The sequence below is a fragment of the Danio rerio genome, chromosome 7 (genome assembly GCF_049306965.1).
Source record: "Danio rerio strain Tuebingen ecotype United States chromosome 7, GRCz12tu, whole genome shotgun sequence".
Classification (NCBI taxonomy): domain Eukaryota; kingdom Metazoa; phylum Chordata; class Actinopteri; order Cypriniformes; family Danionidae; genus Danio; species Danio rerio.
In genome coordinates this window covers 63,502,501-63,529,679 of record NC_133182.1, presented here as the reverse complement: position 1 = coordinate 63,529,679, position 27,179 = coordinate 63,502,501, and the positions used below count along the sequence as shown (strand labels likewise).

The following is a 27,179-nucleotide window of genomic DNA, read 5'->3' as shown; positions in this document are numbered from 1 at the left end:
GATAAGACAAAAGTTACAAACAGTAATAAACCGCTGAAGACAAGACAAGAAATTTCCAAACAGTAATAACAACTGTTCAAATTAATTATCTCTATAGCTCAGCGGGTATATTAGTGCTTTTCAAGATGCTTTAACGAAAGCATTTTCCTTCATTCATTTCTCTGTTCACTTAGTCCCTTTATTAATCCGGGGTCGCCACAGCGGAATGAACTGCCAACCTATCCAGCACGTTTTTATGCAGCTGGTGCCCTTTCCAGCCGCAACCCATCACTGGGAAAACAAACAAAAGCATTTTGCAATCTCTTATTTGTTAACTTTGATTTTTAATTACTAATACCTCTATTAGTGTATACAAATTGAAATGTAGAATTTCTGTATTCATTCTAGCATTTCCTTTACATTGGGATTTCCAACTGAGCACTGTGCTTATCAATTGTTATGGAACAGGCAGATAGCAGCTCTTAGCTGACATCTAAAGAGAGAGAAAGAGAGTTTTGAGCAATCTAGAACGAAAATGCATCTTTACTAAATTTAAACATAAAAACATAACATTAACCTCAATAACATAATTTTATTGTAATATCTTTTTACTCAAGCCCGTCCTAAAACATATAAAACAGAGTTGACATGCATTTTCAAAGTAATGCTGTTACAGTCAACAATAGTTTTAGATCTTTCAGGGGTTAACTGCATCCATCAAGGTATTATTTGAAACCCCCATTTATGTTACTTATATATTATTAAATATATATATATATATATATATATATATATATATATATATATATATATATATATATATATATATATATATATATATATATATATGTATATATAACCATAAAGCTGCTTGTTTGCACAGACTTACATGGCACATTTTTATTCAGACATGTCTCTGTTACTTTTACAGCCAAAATTCAGTCAAAAGTCATGGTGAGGGCTAAACCAAGATAACAGTGCAGTCACACAGAATCTTATCTTCTAAGACAAAACATAATGTTACTGTCAGTTTCTGTGCTTAGTTTTTGCTACTAGCCCCTCAATATTTAGATTTTAGCTTTTCAATGACAACTAAATGTCAAAGGAATACTTTTTTTTTTTTTCCTAAAATCCGTTCTAAAATCATTTTAAACCCGAGAGCTTAGCTGAGCCATTTACCTCATTCTGCTCTCATCTATTTCTTTTTATATCAGAGTTCAACACCAAAAGCAACAAGAAATTGAGAGGGCAATCTTACCAACAGCGCTTGGCTTCTGCTTGATGAATCTGCAAACCATTCCAAGATGTGCAAACTGTCCAGACCGATCTAATCCAGTTAGGGTCATATTTTTTTTTTCTCGGGATTGCTCCTGGTGCATCATTGATCAATCAACCTCACCCTGATATTTGTAGGTATCTTGTCTGACTTTTGTGGCCACTACTATCTAATGGATCCCTATTATAATGTTATTTTTATTCAATTATTTCTTTCCCTAATAATCTGACCTACACTATTCTTATGGCATGCCTTTTGTCTGTGATGCAGTTAGATAGCAGTGGTGGAACTCAATTACAATCTCGGGTTAATTTAGTCCACTACTAAATAGAAAACCAGTCCAGGTTTTATGCCCGAGAATGTCCCAAAAGCCTCCTAAACACCCATCAAATGAGTACTCCAACTCCGGGTGAAGGAGAAGGTACACCTCTCAACTACTGTTACCCTTATCAGTATCGCTATAGGTGTACCACAAAATGCACCAGCTCGCTAAGGGATTCCACAGCAGTCTACCACAAAATCCTGTGAATCCACCGGCGCCTTCCATTCACGTCTGAATGAGAACCAAAAACGTTCCGTTACTATCCACTACTTCACAGACAATCCCTAGTCTATAATTTTTAAATCTTCCTACCTTCATTTTGTTGATTGATCAATGGTGTTACCAGTATACAAGTGCCACACGTCCTCCACCAAAACTGTAGGGATAGTTTACAGTTTAACCCAAAGAATGACCAGTCTGGTAGATGAAGAAGAGCCAGAGTCAGAGATTTAAAAAAAATAAATTAAGTTTACTGAAGATAGTTTGCAGTTTCATTCGCAGAAGCCAGCTTCAACACTCTCAATGAGTTCCTAGGCCGCTCTGCTTACAATCACCAATCAATAACAATTATACTCTCACATAACGTCATTAACTGCGTCACACATAAAGGTGTTCTAACCTGATTGGTTAAAACACAGATAGACTAGGAACATTTCCACGTGAGGTTCGTGCGTACAATTTTGAACAATATCTAAACATAAACGTCAGACACCCTTTAGACTGATTAGAGCTGACTCCAGACCTGTGAAACGGATCAACAATAAAATAGAACACACACACTTTAAGTATAATCTGTTTCTTATCCAAGGCTGAGTGTACCGTCAGCCGTCTTTATCAAAACTGGTTAAAAACTGGTATAATCTACATTCAGGCAGTTATATTCTTACTACACAAAGTCTATCTTGAATAAAAAGTAGAATCACTTTTAAAGATTTAACCGTAAAACTATAACAAAATCACTTTAGACATTTTAGACAGTATTAACTCCTAGAAATAACAATAGAAAAGTTGTTTCCAGTCCTCAGTTCCACTCAAGATCTCCATGACCTCTGACCTAGTTGCTGGCTCCTGAAAATATGTATAAAGAGACTGGCAAATGCACTGAACATTCTTATATTAAGCAATGTGTTAACCTATTCATTAATTAAAATCAATTCACAGTTAAATACTAAGAAACAGGATGATGAAAAGGATAAACGTTGGTCCATGATGAGATGGACTGGAAAGCAGAAATCCGAATCCTTCAAGAGAGAGAGAGAGAGAGAGAGAGAGAGAGAGAGTGAGAGTGCAAGAGTGCAATCCAAATAATGCATTTTATCCGAAAGTGTCTTACAAGTGATGTTAATCTGAACAGCTAAAGCTGTCAAATTATTTTTAGTTCATTTACTATTATTAATGATGATGAGTAAAAATAGTAATACTATTAATTTTATTCAATAATGCAAAAAAAAAATTAATAGGTCTACATTAATGCGAAACTAGCTAAACATTGTCTTTAAAATCGTCATAGGTTTCAGCGCTTTACGATATCTTTGCCTATCGTCGGTACACGATACTATCGTCTATCGGCACAACCCTAGTGTAAACAGCACAAAATGCATAGAATCTGATCTTTTCAGTTCAGATTTGTGCCACCTTTATATGTAGTATTAAACCAGACACAGATCTGATGTTTTGCAATGCAGACCGCTGTGTAAATGGTTATGTGGGATTTCATGTGACTCTTACATAATTTTTGAGCGACATGCGTTAACCAATTTGGCACTGGTTGATCAGAAGCTAAAGAACGTCAGGGGTGTTGCAGATAGGAGATCCTTGCGCAAAGGAGAGGCATTTTCATTTTAAGGATGAACTTTCTTTCTGAGAGAAAAAAAGGGCAGATGCTTAAGCACCCTAACCTCCCTAAAAAAAAAAAAAAAAGTAAAATGAAATAACCCAAATGTAAATAAACCAACTGAATTTATGACGAGATTACTACACCGGTGGTCAGAAAGACGTGCACCGTTGATGTCATAAATCACAAATTATCAGTGTTTTCTTTCTCAAGTGTCCCATTGTAGGTCTTTAATGCCAAAATACACATAAGTAGTAATGTGTCAATACAATCGTAACTACTCAATTCAATTAAATTCAGCTTTATTTGTATAGCACTTTTACAATGCAGATTGTGTCAAAGCAGCTTCACATAAAGGGTCATAGTAACTGGATCAGGGTAGTTCAGTTTTTAGTGTTTAAGTTCAGTTTAGCTCAGTTCAGTTTGGTTTAAAATCATTACTGAGAGTCCAAACACTTAAGAGCAAATTCATCGATGCGTAGCTTTACAGATCCTGAACCATGCAAGTCAGTGGCGACAGCGGAGAGGGAAAAAAAACTTCACCAATAGGAGAGTGAAGAAAAAAACCTCGAGAGAACCAGACTCTAAACTGCAATCTACACAGTGGCCATATTCATTTATATAAACACAATAATTAACATAACATAATTAACATTATACCAAACACTGTAAAAAGCAATTCCCGGCAGCCACTAGACTTTTCTGACAGGATTTTTAGTGCCATTGAGTGTCAGAATGTTGTGGGACTACTATACAAGGGTTATTATTATGGATAACACAAAGCAAAACTCAGCGTTTTTTTTTTTTTTTGTTTTTTTTTTAAGCATGACAGTAAAACACAAAAATAATAAAACATATGCTTGTTTGTTGCAAATATTCATAATAATGACAAAAAATACTAATCTGTGGATCACCTTACTTTTGGGTATAGCTATACGGCTGTTGTGACTGGTGTATTCTGGGAATTTTCCTTGGTTTTGAGAGTGGTCCTGAACATTCTCAGTTCGAAGGGCTATCTACCCTTTCCCTTTAGTCCCATGCCTTCAAGCTAAAGATAATTGGACACCCCTACCCCTTCAAGAGGAAGGGCTAAGGGGTAGATTGGGCCTGAGTGTAAAGTGTTAACACACACACATATATTTCTATAAGATAATCTGCCAGCTTTTTTATTTTTTTGATTATTATTATTTCATTGTCTTTGCTTTTATAAATACTACTAGTTAAATATTTTTAAGCATAGAATTTTTGTAGTTTTATCATTTGCGTGAAAATTGAAATTGAACACCGCCCTCCATTTAGTAATTGTTGTCGTGCTAACACTCTGATGGGTTTTGAAAAAAAGTGTGTAAAGCATGAACATTTTTCTATAAATCTCTTTACCTGTAGCTTTTTACAAAGCTTTCAATCATATTCCCCAGCACAGCATATTGCAAGCAGATGAAATCCAGCACAGCTACTTGAGAATGTAACCAGCCTATGGCCTCTATGTTCAATCAGCCCTGCCTTACAGCGCAACTCGACTCTCCGGCCTATTCACTCTGACCTGAGGTGCAGTATGAGGCCCATAGCAGAGCTCCATGCTGAGCCCCACTGAGCATTATCAAACAATGTGGATAACCTAAGCTGTGAGGAGCCGTGGCTGCTTGTATTTGATATGATTGGAATAATGAGCCTTAGGGTGGAGCTCCATGCTGGGGCCTGCTCTGTGTTATAAGAGCTGGAAATGGGTCTTGTTGCAGAAGTGCATGCTGGGCTCTGATAAAGACACTGAAGCAATGGATTCTCTGCACATTTTCACCTTTTCTTTCCCTTTAACTGTTCTAGCTTGCAGTAGTGTCTTGGTGAGCTGTTATGCATTTACTTGACATTATGAACATTTCACAACCCTGGCTTATTATGATTCTGTATGCCTATTTACATTTATGAAGAGTGACAAATATGTTCCAGGAGCTTTATTATTTTGCAGTTTTTGTTTTTGCGAATCCGTCAGAGGCCGCTGTGTACACTTTTAGAAATCTCAAATTTCTTTTGTGAGTGCCATTTGCACCACAAAGTCCACCAGAGGCCATTGTCGACTTATTGACTGACTGACCAACCATCCGATAACGAACTTCACCAAATGACAAAAGTGAAGACAAAAAACTCAAAACCTGGCTCAGTTGGGCATGACCATATCTTCTCTGGCCAACCGTCTTGTGCAGAGCTGCAGTCTAGGCACCAGAGGCAGGAGAACGCTGGATGTCCATTGTGGAGAAACTGCAGGTAAGTATGTCACAGATGGTGTTCAGGCTGGCCCATGTGATCAAAACAGAGACTTGTCTGTCACTGGGGGCTTTCAGCAATCAGTCTCATGCTCTCCACTCCTCCATGACCACCACAGCATCTGTTCAGGATATGCCCTGGTCCAGGATTATTGACACCTCTAGAAGTCCTCTATGGTTGATATCATCTCTTTGTATGTGTTGTCCTTGAGATCCTGGGCAGTTGGCATTATCTTTTCGCAGGTCTTGGATCACATCAATGGTGCTGCATCTCTAGAAGATTGAGATGAATATGCCCAGGTGAAAATAGAGAACAAAGAACACAATTGAACACAAAATATATTAAATATCAATAGAAATATTAAGTTCTATAAATGAAATAGAGGAGGTGGACCACCTTTAGTGGACTTTGCTATTCTGGGTACTACCAGAAGCCCTGAATTTTAAAATTTTAAAGAGTGGGTTGGATTGTAGCTAGACAGAAGGTTGATTAGATAAACAGGAGTTAGATTATTTAAAGCTTTATAGGTAAGAAATAATATTTTATAATCGATACAGAACTTAACAAATTAAATAATTGTACTTTAACTTTTCAGCACTGAGCATTTTGGAATACAGTTGGAAATATATATATATATATATATATATATATATATATATATATATATATATATATATATATTATTACTTTACAAAATTCTACAAACTCTGAAATTCTACAAACTCTGAAATGTTGTATTGCTTTGTTACGAATTGACTAGACTTTTTGCAGTGTTAATTAAAATATCGAAGCCCTTTTTGAGTTATTGTGGTCAGGAAACATCAAGGAAAAAACCTTCAGTGATCATTGCAAAATGTAGATACCCTCTGTAGATGGCCTTGCGTGTTCGTGACTGATCTCTTATTCTCAATTAATTTAATGTTTAATGTCCATTCCCACATACAGAATACTGCTTATTGATGATTAAATGGCTTCTGAAGAAAACTGATAAAAAAATGACATCAGAGGTGGAACTTTTTTATTCAGGGCTCATCCATAAAGAAAAAGCCTCATCAGAACCTTTTTACTGTTATCTGTCTTCTATCTTCTGTATCAATGTATATTTATCAATTATACACTGATAATTATATATATATATATATATATATATATATCAATGATATGTGGATGGGCTAAAATCAGAATTTGGTATCCAGTAATTATTACATTAATTTGCCAATAATAAACAGCAATATGAATCTTTATTGAAATATGTTGTTTGCTCTTTTTCTATTTATATTTGAAGCACAATGAAAAAAATGACTGCTAACACCATTGTTTATTTAGCACTTGACAGCTTCAGCGAAAGCAATGCCAATCATTTTTGATGTCATTTAGCTTCATGGCTGTCAGTAAATAAGAAAAACTAATTTACATTTCTGTCAAGTGCTTTTTGTTTGTTCTTGTTGAAGTGTGTACTTTATGTTCTGTACCACGGGTGGTTAGTGCCACTAAAAAGCCATTTTGTGCTTCAGTAGAATCAAGAATATCTGACTTTTTTAAGGAGTGTCGTAATATCAATTGCTTGTTGTGTGGTTGTCTACAAATTCAACTCATCAAAAAAGACATTGTCTCTCTGTTGCTTTTCCTTTAAATACTTCTTTAAATAAAGCAATCGGTAGATGTGCTTTTTCTCCAAAATGTATTTTTTTGTCTTCTTGATCCCATAACAGTTCTTTGCTATTACTGCTTTTCTCTCTGCACTGTCTATGCTGCCTTCATTGTCTCTTTCATGTTGTATTTATTACTTGAGATTTTTTTTCTTCATTATTATCCTATTATCTCCTGAAAGTGTTTTCTGACTCATGAGTGTGTGGTGGTAGATAAAAGCGGTAAGCCAATAATTAATGCTTCTGTGAACAGCAGGCTGAGGGTGAAACCTAGATCAAATATGAGAGCTAGAAAATAGAGGTAATATTACGCTTATAGAAAACGTATATTTGTAGAATACACTTTGTGTATTTGTATTTGCGTCCACGTTTTCTGTATACCTACAGTATTTACACAAATCTGCTGAATAAGCAGAGGTGGGGATGCGTGTTTGTTTGTGGGAAGGAAGTGGCTTCCACCACTCAAGGTCAGCCTGCTGTTAAAGGCTCATTAACACATTCCTGCTGATCTTTGATCAGTATTGAGTGACATGTGTTCTCTGTGACCTCTTTGATTTCTAAACGCAAATGTTTGACCTTAGACCTGTGTGTTCCCATTATTGCTGACAAATAAATAAGTATTGCAGTGTCTTTGGTCTTTTTCAGAAACCCAAAATTGAGCGCTTAATTTGAACTTGAAATAACACACAAGTAGTGCAAAATGGATGTATTTACATTAATTTGTTTACAATTCAGTAGCAATTCAGATTCAAATAGTCATTATTACTGCACAAACTTATGTGCTTGTTATTACTTTGTTATTCATTTGATTGTTTTTTCCACATTTGTTGTTTTTTCATACACCTTAATGAGCAAATTGCAATCTTTTTTCTGTCTCACACACACTCTTTCACTCTTTCTCGGCATGTAAGGCATTAGCTATTCTACCTTGCACATTCTCAACTTCTCACTTGGTGTGTCTCGGCTCAATAGCGGTGGCAGACATTAATTATGAGTCTGTTGTTTGAAAATAAAGTGATGCCTAAAGCCATGCGTGCTTTGTATGCGGATCGCAGGTGAGAGCATGTGTGAATATTTAAATTACAGGCATTTATGTAGCCGCTGACACCAGTGGTGATTGCTTGGGTCTTTGTTCTTCTGTGTGTGCTGCATGCATGGTGGGCCATTCATCATGAGTAGCATAGGGTTGTTGTTCTAGACAGGCTTTGTTAAATTGTTCCTATGAACCTGTGGTTAGAAATCTGCAGTGAATTTACACAATAATAGTTCTACTCTGGTTCAATCTTATTGGTGAATGAAGGAACAATATATAAGATATGGCAGTCTCATTGAGAGTATGATGTCATTGACAAATTGGTTTGTTCAAAAAAGAATGTTATTATAAGCACAATATTGTTAATGTATCTTTTTTAAGTATGATTTTAACACCCTAACAACATGCAAAAATATTATATAACTTAATGAGAACTTTAAGGGAACATTTTTTAAGCTCTAAACAAACTTTTTTACACTGGTTGCACTGGTGCAAAATTTGTAACCACATTACTATTGCCACCATGGTTTTACAAGTTCACTTTTTAAAAACATTGCAATGCATATATTATATTATAGTTCTGACTTGTAAATTATTAGCTAACAATCTGGTCAACATAAAGTTCTTTATCTAAACACAATTTTATAATATAGGTAACTTTGTACTGCTCTTCACTATCTCTGATTGGTTAAAACTATGGATGCTCATATTGAACATTTAATCGCTATCCGAAAAAATGCATTTTTTAACAATTAATGTTATTAGTAATTTTTTAACTGATACTATTTAATTAGCATTTTTTTCCCTAAATAAATATGCAGCATTCATTAATTCATTTTCTTTTAGGCTTAGTTCCTTTATAAATCTGGAGTTGCCACAGTGGAATGAACAACCAACTTATCCAGTATATGTTTTACGCGGCTGATGCCCTTTCAGCTGTAACCCATCACTGGGAAACATCTATACACATTCATTTACAATCATACATTATGGCCAATTTAGCTTATTCAATTCACCCATACCACATGTCTTTGGACTTGTGGGGGAAACCAGAGCACTCAGAGAAAGCCCACGCCAACACGGAGAGAACATGCAAACTTCCACATAGAAATGCCAACTGACCCAGCCAGTGCTCGAACCAGCAACCCTCTTGCTGTAAGGCGATCATGCTACCCACTGCGTCACTACATCGCCACAAATATGCAAATTATATTAGTTATATCACACCTTATTAACATGTGCAACCACACATGCCTACAGACAGTTATTAATAGCTAAAAATATTAATTTTAAAATACCCTATATAAACTACAAATCAAACAAACTCAGTGATTTATTTCAAGAATTTTTTGCATAATGATAACTCAACACCAAACTGAAGCTTTCATTTTATAACTATATAAAAAAAAAGACCTAGATTTGACAGAAGACACAATCTCAATAAAAAAAAAAACTTGATTCTTTGACATCAACTATGCTACACTATTTAAGGGCATTCTGCGTGATAACATTTGTTGTTATTAAGCTAACGCTTTGTTTCCTTCTTATTATTGATTTCCTTTAAAATCTCTAATACCATTATTTTCCCTCGTTGCCGGTAAGGTAACCAGCCTTTCAGTAATGTGCCTATTTGACAAAGGCTACACTAAACTGAGAACAGTTTAACTCATTCAAAACATTCCCTTACCTAAACTAAAAATGAAAGCACACAAGTGGTAGGGTAAAATCAGATGGTCATAACATAATCTTTAAAATAATGACTTGTATTAAAATATTGACAGAAGTTTTGACAAAAAAAATGGATTAATTAAAAACTTATTTTCTGTGGAGTAACTGACTTCTTGACTGCTTTTTTATTTGACAGAAGGTAAAAAAAATATATAAAAAAATAACTTTATAAAAAACTTTAAAAAAAGACAGCTTATTACCTGTGGAAATGTTTCAACTTGAAAAGGAAGTGTCTATGCTACTTTAAAAGTTTACTTCACAGTTGTCTTAACTTAAATTTGACTGGACTTGACAATGCAAGTGTAAGGGTCTAATTTTAAGGGTCTAATTTTAGTTAAGTTAAATAGATAAGTTGCTAGTTAAGTACTTTCCCAACTGCTTGTGGAGTCACGTAACCTTGCTCTGTTTATACTTCTGCATACATATGGTCCAGCACAGTCTTTACACAATAGACACTTTGCCATGGCTAATCCCGATGCTGATGCGCACCTCTCAAAAAATACAATGTGTAGCACAAGCTCTATGATTGGTCAGCTTGATAGCAGTGACTAGTGTGGTGTTGTGGAGAGCAGTGGGCCTGTTGGAGCAAGTGTTTACAAATCTGGAATACTGTGGAGTTGCTCCAGTTGGATACTTTTGTTTTGTGTTTACATTATGATTAAAGTTGTTGCACGTCTGCCGGTTACTGTCTCGGAATGAGTGATTTAAGCTACTCTTACATTAAGGTAATATTAAGAAAAAAACAAACACGCACAAAGTCAACACAGAGGAACGTAAACAAAACCCTGCCAGCGCCCCAGGAAATGCTATTGTGCGTGAAAATGTGATGATCTATGTTTTGTTTAAAATATGCTCTATATGCTGCTGTTCGCTGTATGAGTGCATCTTGCTTCCATAGTTGTTTATTTGAATTTGTTGAACCGAAAATGAGAGTTGCTGTTTATGTGGAATGCCTCATGACCACTGAAATGAAAAGTATCTCTAGATTTAGACTCACTTTGGAATTTCACATGCTCAAAGACAGCATAAAGATACATAGTGGAAGATTCACTGTTAATAACTCTCAACCCACAGATAGTTTGATTTAGTTTGTACATACTATCTATCAAACTTGTTTAACATCTAATTGTTTAAAGCAGTTCTAAAGGAATTAATCAGATTTAACGTAATGCATAATGCACAAACATATTGTAATTTGTGCTGTGATTTCTAACTTGCAGAAAAATTTTGATTGTTTTCTTACAGATGTTCCTTCTGACCAATATGTAATATGGTAACTTCTGTTGAGACCAGTTGTGTGATATGTTATTTTGTAATTAAATTGCAGCCAATAGAAATTATCAAATGCTCAATTAAATAAATGAAATAAGAAGTGCAATTCTTCAAGTCAGCTGTTTTCAAAATTGCATTTCCTTTAATCCAGTGTTGTTCTCAAATGTATCTTTGTGGGTAAAACCTGTTCATTTTAATATCGTTGACATGTCCTGTTTTTGGTAGGCACAGATAATGAAGGGAACAAGCTATAAACAAAAGCTGACTGAAAAATAATACTTTCCATCATGGTTGAATGTGCTGGGGCTCTGGGGCTGTACTCAACCTCCAGGAGAAAACTAAAGATGATTAGCTGGTTGCTATTCCACAGGAATCAGCTTAAACAGTATTCTGTCTCTACAGTTTGCACTCCTTAAGTGCAGATTTCTCTTATTTTAGCATGAATGTATTGAGTCAGACTACATGTTGTATGATTCATCCTGATTTTGTTTGTGTATCTTCTGCCACTCTGTGTTTGATATTGTGTGTGTGGATCAATTTCCATGAGTTAACACTTTGACCTGTCAGATCCATGATTCACAAAAAGCACAGCATAGACCTTCAAAAGTATAACAGTGGTATTTATACTAATATAATATATTTACTGTACCCTCCCATCAAACCTAATCCTGACATTCCCCTATTGTCATCGACAATATTATATTTGAAGCAAAACATGATTTTTTCCCCCCATTTTGTTTTGTTTTTGGACCACTAATAATGCAGGGGTAATTTTCAGTTGATTTGTCTTGTGTCACTAAACCTAGGGTGTACTGCAGAAAGCTGGGTTAACTTACCATCTACTAAGCCTGAACTCTCGGTTGATTAGTCCAAAACCTGCTTACCACAAGTATGTCCATTCGAAAACACCTGAGAGTAGTGATGTTAATCACTCTCCTAAAGATTACTGCAGGTTAATGTGCACACAGTGCATACCTAAAGGCATTCTCAGTAGATCCCCAAATTCATAAGTCACCGTGGAATGTCACGGTAAGAAAAAAAGAGGCAACACACTTTACAGAGGCAGAGTTGCATGTTTTAATGCTGTATATATGTGTATGGGTGATGCTAATTAGTATGAAAAAAGCAATACAGCTGCATCAACGAAGGAAATAAATGTAAGATAATAAATATACAGGAAAAGAAAAAAAATTATGAGAAAAAATGCTTTTTTTAAAAATGCGTTTTTCTTCGTTAAATTACAAATGCCATCCTCTCCCTTTTATTGTAATGAAAAATTAAACTTATCTTTAACATCATTTTTTAGTATGTTGTAAAACCATTCATGCATTTACTTTTCCTGACATTAATTTAAGGCCAGAATAATATTGTATATTGACTTGCATATGTAGCTTATAGAAGTTGTAATCCTTTTAGAGCTAAAATAACACTGTTTAAAGTCAAAACTGAAGGAGACTGTCAGTGGCCATCTTTCGGATGAGATGGTAAAACATTGTTCTGACTGTCTGTGGTCATTAAAAATTCCATGGCATAACTCGTAAAGAGTAGAGGTATCTCTCCACTCCACTAATAGCTGGTGTGTGGTGAGCGCACTAGCGCCAATGTCCTGTGGCTGCAAGTGGATGCTGCACACAGGTGGTGGTGTGCAGAGACCCCCTCATGATTCTAAAGTGCTTTGGGTGTATGGCCATACTCTAATAGAAGGGAGGCTGGGCCTGTCTAACTGCTTAGAGCAAACAAATGACTCAGAGGAGCTGCTCTGTACCATAATAAAGGCTAATCATTGGTTGAATTATTTCACATAATCATGATCATGAAGGAGCCACAACAGTGACAAGACACTTTGAACCTTAACAGTGTCAAATGTGTTCCTTCAAGAACTATTTAAAGGCATTTTGCTTTATCCAAAATGCCTCAATTTATTTTCAATAAATATAAAACATCAAATACATTTTTTTAAACAATGTTTTTTAATCATTTTGTGTAAATCCACCTTTTTCATTTACAATAAGGAATAAAAAATACTTTAACGTAAATCAAAGATCTATTTTTTGCTAAACATTTCACCCTTTTCACAAAAATATTACAGAAACACATTCTCCTATGTACAATATAACACTTTTTATTCTCTAATTTTCATACAACATCAATGTGAAAAAAGTATTTTCTGTACCATAAAAGGTGCAACTTTATCAAAGGTACAAAACCGTTCCTTAAGGAGCATTATTTGTACCACGGTGTGCCTTTTTTTCTAAGATTATGTAGCCTGTTATGTAGTATGTTACATTTTAGACAGCATATGGTTTTTAGGCTTATTTTTGACATTTTCATGCCAAGTCATTAGAGAATGTCAAAGCTGCTTCTTAACCAGCAAATGCTTCACGTCCAACAAAGAAGGTAAAATGCTATTTTAGGTCCTTCCTTGTCAAACTCTTGCAAATAAAATTTTAAGTAGTTTATCAATTTTGCTAAGCAGCTTAGCCGTGAAATTAGCATAGTTCCTGTCAGCTAAAATTGCAGATCTATTTAGTCCCTAAAATGATTTGCTAGAAATTTATGTATGGAATCCTAAAGTAGTTTTAGGAACAAATTTGTTTTTGTGTTGAGCGCTGTTCATATAGCCATATCAGTTAATTTAATCTAATTCTCTGCATTTTACAACTCTAAAACATGTCTAAAAGACTTTAATTGGGAAGGATTGATTTGGATTATTAGAAACTGTGTCTCATTGACAATCAATATGTTTACATCATAATGGATTAAATAAATCAAAGCAGATAGCTTGATATTGGTGTGAGCACTAAGTGGGCAAACGTCTTTCATGGATAAATATTTCAAAGGAGGAAGATCAGCGAATTAATTATGCAGCTGTGATTGTCAAAGATAAAAGTAAGATTGGTGTTTCAAGTTTGTGTAATGAATCCTATTCCACTTCAGGGTTTATTCATCAGCTGGTGCTGATAATGTCTGTCTCTTTCTCCTTTTCTCTCTATCTGTCCTTCCTTCTGTTAGTGTGGATTTGGTTCACGCACAACTGCGTGTGTGTGAGGGCCGCAGTCTTCCTGAGCTGGGTCTCGAACAGGACAAGATCCAGATCAACGGCTGTGCCATACAGTGCCGGGTCACTACAGAAGATCCCTCCCGTGGTTTTCAGCCAGACACAGGTCGCATAGAGGTACGTCTGCCAAATGACAGTATCAACACACCATTTAATAATACAAGACATGATATATTATAATGTAACCGGTAAAAAATGTGAAGCAACAAGACACTTTAAACAAATCTTTTTTTTTTTCGTTTAATATAAATTAAACATTATTGGCTACTTTTTAAAAAAAGGTAAAGTAGCTGCTCATTATGTCCAGTACTGTTTTCTAAGTTCAGTAGCAAGCATGTCAACACATTAAATAATGCTGCATGTTTCACAACACTTCAGGGGACCTTTAATAGTAGGTGGGTTCAATACATATTTCTACTTTCTCTGCAATTTTGCTAGTTTTATACCCTCTTTTATTGTTTAAGAGCTGTTTCATAAGTGTTTTTTTGGGGGGTCGTTTATGTCCAAAAACCAAATTCTTTATCTAAAGCTTCAATCTCATTTTACAATCTGGCCATTAAAGTGGCTGCACTCATTATATGGATTTCTTTCTGCACTATGTATTCACATGCACTAAAACAGAGACAACGACTCCCACAACAATTTCCATGAGCTGCTATTTTGTTGAGTCGTCGAGCAGGAAGCATTGATTGATAGCAATTTTCAGAGAGGACTTTCATTCAGAGCCCTCCATACTGTTCAGTTTGTTGCACAATTCTGTTCCAGTGGCTACATTTTAATGTCATAAAGAAAACATCACAAAGCAGAAAAAGCTCCATTTATCTGTGCTTGGTGCTTCTGAGAAACTGACTGTAGCTCTCTTCTTGTGTTTGAATCTGCCTATCCAACTGTGGATGGTCTAAAGAACCTGTCAGCAGGTTGGAACAGAGTAGGCTTTACTCCATGCAAGTTTGAACCCTAAAAATGTGGTATAGATATTTGCATTACTTTTCATCATGTAGGACAGGATTGCAGTCTTTTGATTTATTCTTAAAGAGTTCCTATGTGAACCAACACACACACACATGCATGCATAAATAATTTCCTAATTAATTAGAAGTCGTGAATAGGGTTAAGCTATGATTCTCTGTTACAGTTTTTCACAATCATTTTGCCTCAAATTTCAGAACTCTGATGTCAATTTTCAAAACTATTGACACAAAACTCACAACCATTGCCAAATTGTTTGTTTTTGCAAAACTCTTAACTCTTTTTTCAAATGCTTGGATACAATACACACAAGTCAAAGATACTTTGTTTATTGAAATAAGATCACTTTTTCAATATAATACAATTAAACATCAAATTAATCCCATTTCAAAATGCAACTCAAACATTACATTTAAAATAAATAAGTATTCATTTACTCAACATGATGTTATTATCAACTGGAACAAGCACTCAAAATGATAAATAACTGTTGCATTAGTATTGATGCATAGAAACTGATGAAAAAGTGAAAGTTTGTGAAAGTTTCAGAATAGACCAAATGACATCAGTTACCACAAAAGATGACTCAACTGGACTACATATCTATATATTGCATCCTTATTCCATATTTATGGTTTCTTTGTTCCATGTACTACTTATACAGACAATGGGCCCGATCATACACCTAGCGCAATGTGGTGCAAGGCGCGGGGCAATAGTCTTTTGGTAGTTTCAGCTTGGCGCAAGAGTCGTTTTGAGGCGTTGCGCTACGCTGTTTAAATAGCAAATGCATTTGCGCTCAGATGTGCACCGATAGGCGTTCTGGTCTAAAAAGGAAGGCGTTCTGAGGCACACTGCTGGCGCGTTGCTATTTTGAGAAACTAAAATAGATTTTTCATTAGACCAAAACAAACCCGGTCTAAACTCCGGAGCAGAGTTACGCCTCGCTTACACACTGCTTAATACGCACAAGTGAGCAATAGGCAAATATCTTTACATATGAAAAAAATGTAAATATTAAGGACATATATAGGATATAATAAGAATAGGTATAGGATATAAATATAAATGATTAAATTATTACAAAACATATTATTGTCTAGCCTACATAAATATGAAAAAGCACTGCTTTTATGTCTTCTTCATCTCGGGAGGCTTTTTCAGTTCATTCATAACAATTTGCTTTTGTATAATGTTATTATTATTAGCATTATTGTTTATTATATCCATATTTATATTTGTTTTATTAAAAACAAGTTTAGATTTGCCCACCTGTCAGGTTTTAGACCATATGGGGCACAGCATGTGTTTTAGGATATAACTCAGTATTTTGAGCAAACTTCGTTATTGTTGTTCATTTATTCATTTATAAATAGTTTTGAAACAAATATTTGCGTTTAACAAATGCAATTAATTATTTATAGGCTAATTGATGTCTTTGCTTAAAGGTTTCCCTATCCAAGAGCGAAAGTGAAAGTAGATCTTTTATCTCTCATTCTCAAGCAGCAGATGCTCTGTTAACTGTTTGCTAGTAAAATGCTCAGATTTTCCACTTAGACTTACTTTACGTCATGTAAATAGCGAATGTGCTTATGGTGCCACGCAGCTGGCTCTTAAAGGGAATAGGAGATGAGACTCTAATTGGTTTATACTCAAAACACACCTATAACTCATTAAGAAAAAAAAAAACTCAAACCTTTTAGACCATGCGCTATGGCGCAAAGGGGCCTTAACTTAGCAAAAAGGTGGGGCAGTGGCGCAGTGGGTAGTGCTGTCGCCTCACAGCAAGAAGGTCGCTGGTTCGAACCTCGGCTCAGTAGGGGTTTTTGTGTGGAGTTTGCATGTTCTCCCTGCCTTCGCGTGGGTTTCCTCCGGGTGCTCCGGTTTCCCCCACAGTCCAAAGACATGCGGTACAGGTGAATTGGGTAGGCTAAATTGTCCGTAGTGTATGAGTGTGTGTGAATGTGTGTGTGGATGTTTCCTAGAGATGGGTTGCGGCTGGAAGGGCATCCGCTGCGTAAAAGCTTGCTGGATAAGTTGGCGGTTCATTCCGCTGTGGCAACCCCGGATTAATAAAGGGACTAAGCCGACAAGAAAATGAATGAATAAATTAGCAAAAAATGCGTTCTGACACGCCCTGAAAGCATTTGTGCCCTGCGTTTTGCGCTCTGCGCATGGACCGTCAAAATAGAGCCCAATGTTTTCAAATTTGACATTACTGTATTGTATGTAAAAAAAAAACCTGATCACGGCAGACCAATATCTGGCCTGGATTCACATTGACAGAAGGTTCTTTCCAAGATTTTTGAGTAATGAAAACACTACTCTGATGTAGAGGAGAATCTTTGACCAAATCCACAAGACCAGACTGATGGAAACGCAGATCCTAAAATAGAAATCTGATATATCAAAATAAATGCAAATTACATGTGACTTAATAGTTCTTATGAATTTTACATATATAAAACATGTCATTCATGTCGAAATATTTCATTTTTTTTTTCAAGTATTAGAATTACAAATATGTACATACATGTTATGTAAATATATTATCTTATATGTTATAGATTTCACCCCTACAAATATACTACCTATAATTTGTATAGATGTGCATTTGGCTGTATATGAACACACACACACACACACACACACAAGTGTGTGTGTGTGTGCGTGTGTGTGTGTGTGTGTGTGTGTGTGTGTGTGTGTGTGTGAGTGTGTTGTTGGAAAAAAAAATGTTGACAGTGTTTTTTCACTTTTTTGACATATATCAGCTTTCTATATGGAGATGTGCAGTGTGAAAAAAAATGACTGGTAAATGCCTGTGTTAAAAGCAATGACTGTAAAAAATATGGACGACGCGACAGCCCCTTTTGCCATTGAACGCCTTGAGGGCAAAACGCCTGCTTGACGGGCACAAACTGTCGCAAAAGACTGCTGAAATTGGAGCCTTGACATGCGCAGAAGGACTGTCTGATGGAGCCAGAGGAGGAGCCGCGAAAATGAGCAGAGTCGAGCTTTCAACCAAACGCTTTATGTAAAATCAACCACGCCCCCCGAACTTCTCAGCATGCGTTTGCTGTCATATCATCACAAATGGATGTAATAACGTTAACAAATATGAGGGTTTTTTATATTCAATCGCGCCAGCTCCGGGCCGCAGCGAATAACCTTGCGGCGTCGCGGGCTGATTCTGGCTTGCATGCGGCAGCGCCGGCTCGCTCGGCCGCCGCATCTGGCTCGATTGACTCGGGCTGGAATCGGGCAGTGAGTCCAGGCATCCGGAGTAGGTCCAGCAGAGGTAGTCAGTCTGAGCTCTGAGGGGTAAGTCTCCGGCAGGCGAGAATCTAGCCGAACTGGTCCGAGTGTATTTTGCCATCTGGGTGGCTAGGCGTGTATCAGCAAACTAATAAAGCCCGAAAAAAGCCCTGGCCTTAGCGAATAAACAGTGTTCCACCAGATCATGTATGTCAGAAACTATAGTTTACTGCTGAACTCATTTTGTCATGGTAAAATAACACAGAAATCGAATAATAACACTTCAGTCTCCTGCCGAAGCTCAGACGCGCTGCTTTGAGAAACTGTCAATCACAGCTGTCAATCACGATGACACGCACTGCATTAAATTACTGCTAAAAACAAACTGTTTACAAAAATGAAGATCTGCACCTATTTCAGCACAATAACCAGTGCCTTAATCGACCAGAACCATCTTTCGGCACATTTTATTGCAAGTGTAACAATTTTTTTTATTTGGGCTCAAGTCTCCTTCATTAACACGGAGGAGGCGGGCTTTATGACTTGTACTGCAGCCAGCCCCCAGGGGGCGATCTAACAGCCGAGACCTTCACTCAAACGCAGGCTTGCGGCACACTTGGTTAAAAGTAGTGACTGTTTGATTTTTTTATTATTGTTTTGAAAATTGACATCAGGGTTCTGAAATGTGTGGCAAAGCAATTGAAAAAAAAATTAAATGTCTAAATTTCTTTGAATATAGATCAGTTTTTCGTCACATTTTAAGTCATGCTTGAAATTTCCAACAACGTTCTGCAAACCTTGCTTTAGCATAATGCCAGATTTTATCCAGATATTTTATATTTAATTTTTAATTTCTGAATTGGATACTGTGAAAATACACCATTAAAAAGCATTAATGTTGTGAAAGTTTAGGAAGTTAGACCAAAGTTTGTTTTGAAACACAGAAACACTCTCTTTTCCTTTCTCTTACTCACTTGTTTCTCATTACTTTTACATCTCCTCTGCCTGAGATTTTCCCTTTGTGTTTTGTTTCTGTCTTTAGCCTTGTGTAATAACAGATACTCGAGTCTCATGGGGTCCTTGAGTTCCCTGTCGCAACACAAAACTATGCCTTCTCCCTTTTTGTTCTTCACTTTTAAGAAGCATGATTGGCAAAAAAAAGTTTACTAACATCTTGCTTCAGTTTTAAACGTTTGATGCTATATGCAGGTAAGTTGCCCTGTTTTATAAACTGTGTTGAACATTCTGCAAATAATCTGTGACATCATTCTTCACACAATTGTAGTAGATCTCATCTGTGTTTTCATGATCTTACACCTATTTGCCATGTACAGCCAATCTTGTTTCTATATGTCTAGCCAGCATTAATTGATGTGTACTAGTCTATAAAGGCAACACAGTGCATCAGTGATTACCAATGTTGCCTGACAGCAAGATGGCTGCTGGTTCGAGTCCCGGCAGGGTTAGCTGGCATTTCTGTGTGGACTTTGCATGTTCTCCTTCCTAATTTATTCTCAAAGTTGGGTTTTGAGCTGGGTCTGTTCTACGCAAGCAATGATGACTTTCACCTTGCTATTTTAGCGTGGATGTATACCTGTCCGAGTGTGTAGGTGGGGATGAGTCTTCAAACCTGTGTGCATTACTACTGTTTAATTACCACATCGAATGTGACCTGCTAACATGGATGCAGTTCACTGAGTGAAACTAAATTAATGTTAGCTCCACATCTAACTATGAGGCACCTGTAGAGTTTATGCGTTCAAGTAAAACATATACAAATATAATGGACATTTTTTTTTAAAGGATAAAATTTTATGGACAGGGTTAGAAGATAGTATGTACAGTTTGTACAGTATAATCATTTTTATACTTATAGTGAGTCTAGTGTGTGCACGGTCTTTTACTGACAGCCGCATGTGTGGATCTTGTCAAAGAATATAGTGAAAAGTCCAACCTGACTGTAATAGTTTGATTGCGGTGTTTACTTCAATAATGTCCCTAGTAAATAAACAGTAGTAAACACCAATACATCTTATTGAACATAGTTTATGTTCATCACCAATTATTATAGTAGAACACTTTCTCAAGCAGTTTGTAATGCATTTTGTGAACAAGTCCCTGGTCTAATGCGTCACTCAGCTTGAGAAACCTGTTCTTATTATTTGGGTAGCACACATATTCTGAATGCCTTCGGCAGAATTCAAATGAGCCATTTTAACTTAGATTAATTTCAAGATTACAGTGAGATTAATCTAGATTAAAAAAAAAATAACCTATGCCCACCTATATATATATATATATATAGCCTTTATCGGGTGGTCATTATCGAAGTTAACGTGCTGCGTTAACACAAGACTTTTATCACAATTACCACATTAAACGTGACCTGCTAACATGGATGCAGTTCAGTTCATCTTCATCTTATTACCATACATTTTTTCTCTAATGGCCAATACAAGCTTGGACATTCTGCCTGACTTCTCAAGGGAGGAAAAAACAGACTTAAACCTAGACAGAGATAAGTATGAAATGACATATTTTTCATTTATGGATAAACTATTAATGTGTCCTATTTCTTTAACATCCAACCATCCTTCCATGTATTTCCCAGTTTCTCTGATCGCTTATGTATGGATTGCTTATTATTTACCTTTTATTCTTTTGAGCATGCAAAACAGCAGACATGATCAGAGAATGGGCTCCTCAGCACACAGAGATGTAGTTCAGCCGTAAAATGTGTGTACCTAAAAAAAATACACTGTTAAAAATGCATGGCCAAACATAATAAATCCTGGGTTGGATGAATAAGTCATGGCTTGAGTGCTCCAGAGAGGTGGAAGAGATGCACAGAGGGAAAAAAGAGAGAGAAAGCTCAGCGAGAAAGGGCTTAAAACGTCTGGCCCAGCAAGAGATCATAGCATTTTAGTTGAGTGAGGGAGAGGAAGAGAGATAAAGAGATGAAGAAAATGAAAGAATGACTCCCTGAGCACAGCAATGCACAGTCCTTCTGAGAAACCGTGGGATAGAAAAAGAGATGAGGACAGTTAAATTAAAATGGCTTTAGCATTAAAATTCTCTTAGCCTTCACCTTTTGGAAAATGTCTTCTCACGACATAGATGGGAAGTAACAAAGTACAAATACTTCATTACTGTACTTAAGTAGATTTTTCTGGTATAAGTACTTTACTCCACTACTTATTTTTCGCGTGGCCTTTTCAAGAATATCCTGCACCAAACAAGGGCTAGTTTATGAAGATTACTATGTAAAGGGAAGGATGATTATGCAGATGAATTTAACATGACCTTTGCTGCCCTCCTTACGCTAATAAGACACCTTTTACACCAAATGCTTAAGCCTTTTGTCCACTTCCGATCATACTGCACAGGCATTTTCTCTGGTCTTTCATTTTAATATCACGAAATAAAGTGCTTTTTTGTAAAGATTTGTAGATTTAGTACTAAAACAATCAAATAATTTATAAAAAAAATAATAAATAATAATAATAATAATAATAATAATAATAATAATATGCATTCCGTTCTATTCCCTTTATTTCTGATGAGTTCACACTTCCTAATACAAAATTTATACTGTTTTTCAGTTTTTATTGATTTTCAATTGACTATATGATTTTGCATACACCTTTAGGCCTATACTGTTGTCTTCACTTACAGTTTTTCTCGATTGCTTGGAAGCAGTTGTCAACCGAAACTCAACATTTTCAAAACATGAAACATTTTGCTTGCAAAAGGCACAAATCGTGTCAAAACATTTAAAATATGAAACAAAAGCTAGTTTTACCTTCAAACAACACAACTTGCAAACAAGTATAAGAGCTCTTTTAATTAATCATTACACAATGGACAACAAAATACAAAATACAGAGGTCAGTGCACCACCATTGCTTGTCATTGTAGCCTATTCCCAATGCCATTTGTTGTCTTTATTTGGGCTTTCAAATTTGCCTTTTTGCAAAGAATTGGATCCAGAATAAGAAATGCTTTGATTAAATTTATACTGAATTCATGACAATTTCCAAACTGTGGATGAACACTGAAATACTGTAAAAACAGACAAAAAAAGTAATAAAATACTGTAAATAATAAAAAAACAACAACACACATTTAAACCAATGTACAGTCAAATCTATTGGGAGTATAGGACATAGCCACTATTGACCTCCTCCATCCAAGCTGGCACAGAACAACACAGACCTTTCATTGTTTTTATAAGGTTTGCAGGCTGATTGCTAATTGAAGATTTTGTGTGAAGGAGTGTCAAACCGGTGCTTCAGTGAATTCATACTGATCTTGGTAGTGTCTAATGGTTAGGAATAATTGGTTTCTATTTGGTTACCATAGCTAAAACAATAGAGTTTAGAATGCTTGAATTAAATCCTTGTTAACTGTTTTAAAAAATGGTGAGGAAAATGTGTCAACCCAATGAGAAAGGGTTTACACATCTGCAAGACCTGTCTTCTGCTCTGCTGGGCTAGTAAAAATTAAAATGAAGTGGAACCTAGTTTATTTAACCAGGTCAAAGCAAACAAGAAAAACTAATAATTTTAACAAATATTTTACAACAACAAAAGTAACTAAACTGGGCAATTTATGATTATAAATATGATGCAAAAGATCATGAATTTATCACATGAAAAAGATCATGCACATGTGTTGTTGTCACACAACCAGCGATCGCTTTCCAGAGATCGCTGGTTCTCACACGAACTCAAAACTACATTTCCGCATTTCCCAGGACTACATTTTCATACATGCACTGCTCCCAAACACGCACGCCTGTTCATTCATCTATCCTGATTGCAATCACCAGCTGAACCTTATCACAGAATGATATCACTCCATTCATAAGCCACTCATTCACGCTTCCAGTTTGCCGAGTCTTGTTTGCATTTTGTGACATTACAACGCGTTTCCCTGTCTTGTTTCTCCGTGTCTCGATCCTAGCTTTGTATCCTTGTTATCCTGTTTAGCCGCCTGCCTTTCGACCTTTTGCCTGTTTAACGTTTATGATTCTGGACTGTCTTAATATACCCGTTTGCACCTGATGACCACTGCTTGCCTGACATTGAATAAACCTGCATATTGGATCTTACCTTCTGTTCTGAGTGTCACTCCCCCCCAGTCGTAACAGTTGTAGTAGTCATGCATGTATATGTTGCTTTTAGCTTAGAATAAATATATTACAGTTTTTTTTTTTTTGTTTTTTTTTTCAGTCACTTTGCCACATGTCTAAGATCAGAATTAAAACAAACAAAAGCCAGTCTCCTGCTCAGAATCCTTAGTTCATCTCTCAAAACTAAGTTTCTGTTTCAATGAACATGTCAGTGGTATCAGAATGACATGACTCAAATTACTTAGTAGTCATGTTGTCAATAACAGTGTACTCTGGAGGGCTGTTCTGATCTAAACTATGGCAATATTTTGTTGGCCGTTCGTACTGTAATTAGTTGCCAGATCATGTCATTGTGATGCAGAAAGAAAAAGACAGCACTGCACAGCACAAAGAGCAAACAAATAAAAATAATAAAAATGTGAACATAGGACAGCCTCCTTTTAGACCTTTATAAGAAAAAGTTGTTGACAGATTTAGAAAAAAGTCTAGAGGAAATGTATAAAAAAGTCATCATGACAAAATATTGTAACAACTTGTCCAGCCATTTTTCTTGTTAAGACTTATTAAATGTTGTGGGGAAGTGAGACTTTTCAACAAGCCAAATTAATACATTTTGATCAACATGACATAAGTGATTGATAATGTAGGAAACAGCAGAGAACTGCACATAATCATTTGCATGGTTGTACTAAAGCATTTGCAACTTGTTCATTATGAGAAACTGCTGTGCACAAGTGACACAATGGTGATCTGAAAATTGAACAGGGAGTTTTGAGAATTTCTGTAACAGAATTAATGTTTATTCATTAAATAAAATACCCACAATACCCTGGAAAATACTGAAATAACAGGTGATGTATGAGAGGTACTTTTTAAAGAAAATAAAGCAGGCTAAGCCTAATGCAAAAAAAAAAAAAAAAAGTTTTCAGTCAAATATGATAAGCATTTTATATATAAAGGACATAATTCAGTGTAAATTGTAATTATTCATAAGATATACAGACCTTATGAGCAATGTTGGTTCCATATTGCAGGGTGTGATGTTGCATGGCTACTTTCGTAAAATTGCCAACAAACATTTTACATAAAAATTGTAAATCTAAGTTAGGTAATATTATTAAAATTTGAGGTCTAGTTACCTACCTATCTCACTCACTATCCTTAAACTTAGTTCCTGATTTATACAGGGTTACCACAGTGAAATGAACCACCAATTATTCCAACATATGTTTTACACAGTGGATACCTTTTTAGCTGAAACCCAGTACTGGGAAACACCCATATACACTCACATTCACACACACACTTATTTACTACTACCAATGTAGTTACCTATTATTTACCCATACTGCATGTCTTTGGACTGTGGTTGAAACGGGAACTTTTTACCTTTTTACTTTTGTACATTTTTGTGGCTGTACTTTTTTTACTTTCAAAAGTGTAGTCAGTACTTCTACTTTTACCAGAGTCAGTTTAAAGATGAGTATCTGTACTTCGACTCACACTCTGACTCACACTGACTTAGATGAATTTTTTATTGAGAAACTTGTTTCCCTAAAAAAATTAGGAAATGACATTTCTGAAAACCTGTGTTATCAAGGTCACCAGATGTGGTCTTCTTAAAAGCCAGTATGGCATTTTATTGAAGCTATTAAATTGCAGGTAGATTCACTTTTCATTTAATTGTTTCTGCTCAAACATCTCAGTTGATTTACTCTCATTACCTAAATTATAGTCATCATATTAATTATATTGCCATTTTGCTGGTTTTGGCTCAGTCAAACGTGGTATACCCAATATTCATGCGCGCATTAAGCAAATTGTTAAGGAGCAAAATTACTTTAGTTGAACAGTTACTAACATCATCAAAGAGAATACTAATTGTGACTACATTTAAAAGACAAAATTATTAGTTAAAAACTTCTATTAATTCTTAATGTCCCCTAAATTCTTACTTTTCTAACCACCATACAGAATTAAATTATTCAAGTGCACAAGCTTGTGTTTTTTTTCCCCTGGCTACAGTGCATACACAACAATAGGAAATTCATTGCAGAGCCTTTTATTAAGGATTTATCATTCAGTCTAATTAGTTGAACTAGAAAACATATGGATTAAACATGTTTAAAAACAGAGCAATATATTTCCAAATAAAGAAATTACAGAAGGGAGAACATAGTTGCTGTTTTAGTCAGCATGAAGGTATACACAAGTTAATGCAGCCAGTCAGATCATTAAAAAGGATAGTAAATATTACTTAATACTGACATGATGATTATGATTATGTATTACATACTTTATGGAAAGATACAGATTGACATAGAGTGAGTGCAGTGGCAGTTGTGCCTCCTGCTTTGTTGTAACTTCAGTTTTTGCTTTTAGCTTTCAATTAAATAAATAGTTCACACATATGTTGTAGAAAAGTAACTGCAACACCCCCTATAGTTAGACGTGTTTTACAAAAATCCACATTAATGTTTTATATGTCAATGAAAATGGGAAAATCTCAGCTTTTGTTTGGAATATGGCATACATTCAGGCTACATCAGTGTTCAGATATGTTGCATTTTAATTATACACTTTTTTATTTAGAATTTCTTACAAATAAGATTTTCCTATTCTGAAATGGAGCAAATCTCTGACATGGCCTAACTAAGTCAATAGTAAAAATATCAAGGTTATATTTTTAGAGAATACTTTATATTATGTAGAAAGATTTTGTGTCAAACACAACAAATCACAGAAAAATGACTTTGACTGGGTTATCACAGAGAGGGTCACACATGATAAAAATCCTTTGAATTCAACTCAAACAGCACATATTTTCTCTGTGCTTATATAGAAACTTTTTTTTCAATTTACTAAACGTTTATGAAATGTTTTAGCTGTCTGATCTTGAATGGCAGTGGTTTTTCTGCTAAACTGTGTGAACAGCCCCTGTGATTCGAGCACCACCTGCATGAGACCTTCATATGCACATTCATATACTCAAACACAAGCCGGCTTCCTCCATGCAATCAGAATAGATTGAATTCCTCTCTCAATCACATATCTTTGTGTTTTCTCTCCCTGCACACGTCCTCTCCCTCACCCCATCAGATGTTTTTTTTTTTTTCTCTCTCAACAGGGATGAAACTCTACCTTACAGCACAAGTGAAAGGAAAACGACATCAGTTTACACAGGCATACTCTCAGAGTTGCGATATTAAAACAATGTGTGGGCGACACACTCAGAGACTCCCAGCTACTCCTTATAGCTTATGTTTTACTATGCACATACAGTTGAATTCAAGTCTAATATCATGTTTCAAAGGTTCAACTTCAAGAATTCAAATCAAAAACTAGATACAAATTAAAATCAAAGGCTTAATAAAAGGCTAATGTAGGAATACAATAAATTTTTTGATA

At 35.6% G+C, this 27,179-nt stretch overlaps 1 protein-coding gene and 1 long non-coding RNA gene across 2 annotated transcripts in view; one reads left to right on the top strand and one right to left on the bottom strand.

Annotated features, from left to right (window-relative positions):
* pcxb (pyruvate carboxylase b) overlaps positions 1–27,179 on the top strand; it is a 374,478-nt gene that overhangs the window by 78,022 nt on the left and 269,277 nt on the right. The window contains exon 9 of the mRNA NM_131550.2: positions 14,368–14,530. Within this exon, the coding sequence (NP_571625.2) occupies positions 14,368–14,530 (163 nt within the window). The remainder of the gene's footprint in view (positions 1–14,367; positions 14,531–27,179) is intronic.
* LOC141375168 (uncharacterized) overlaps positions 1–27,179 on the bottom strand; it is a 174,645-nt gene that overhangs the window by 147,443 nt on the left and 23 nt on the right. The window contains exon 1 of the long non-coding RNA XR_012382774.1: positions 26,586–27,179. This exon is cut by the window's right edge and continues 23 nt beyond it. This is a non-coding gene — a long non-coding RNA (uncharacterized lncRNA). The remainder of the gene's footprint in view (positions 1–26,585) is intronic.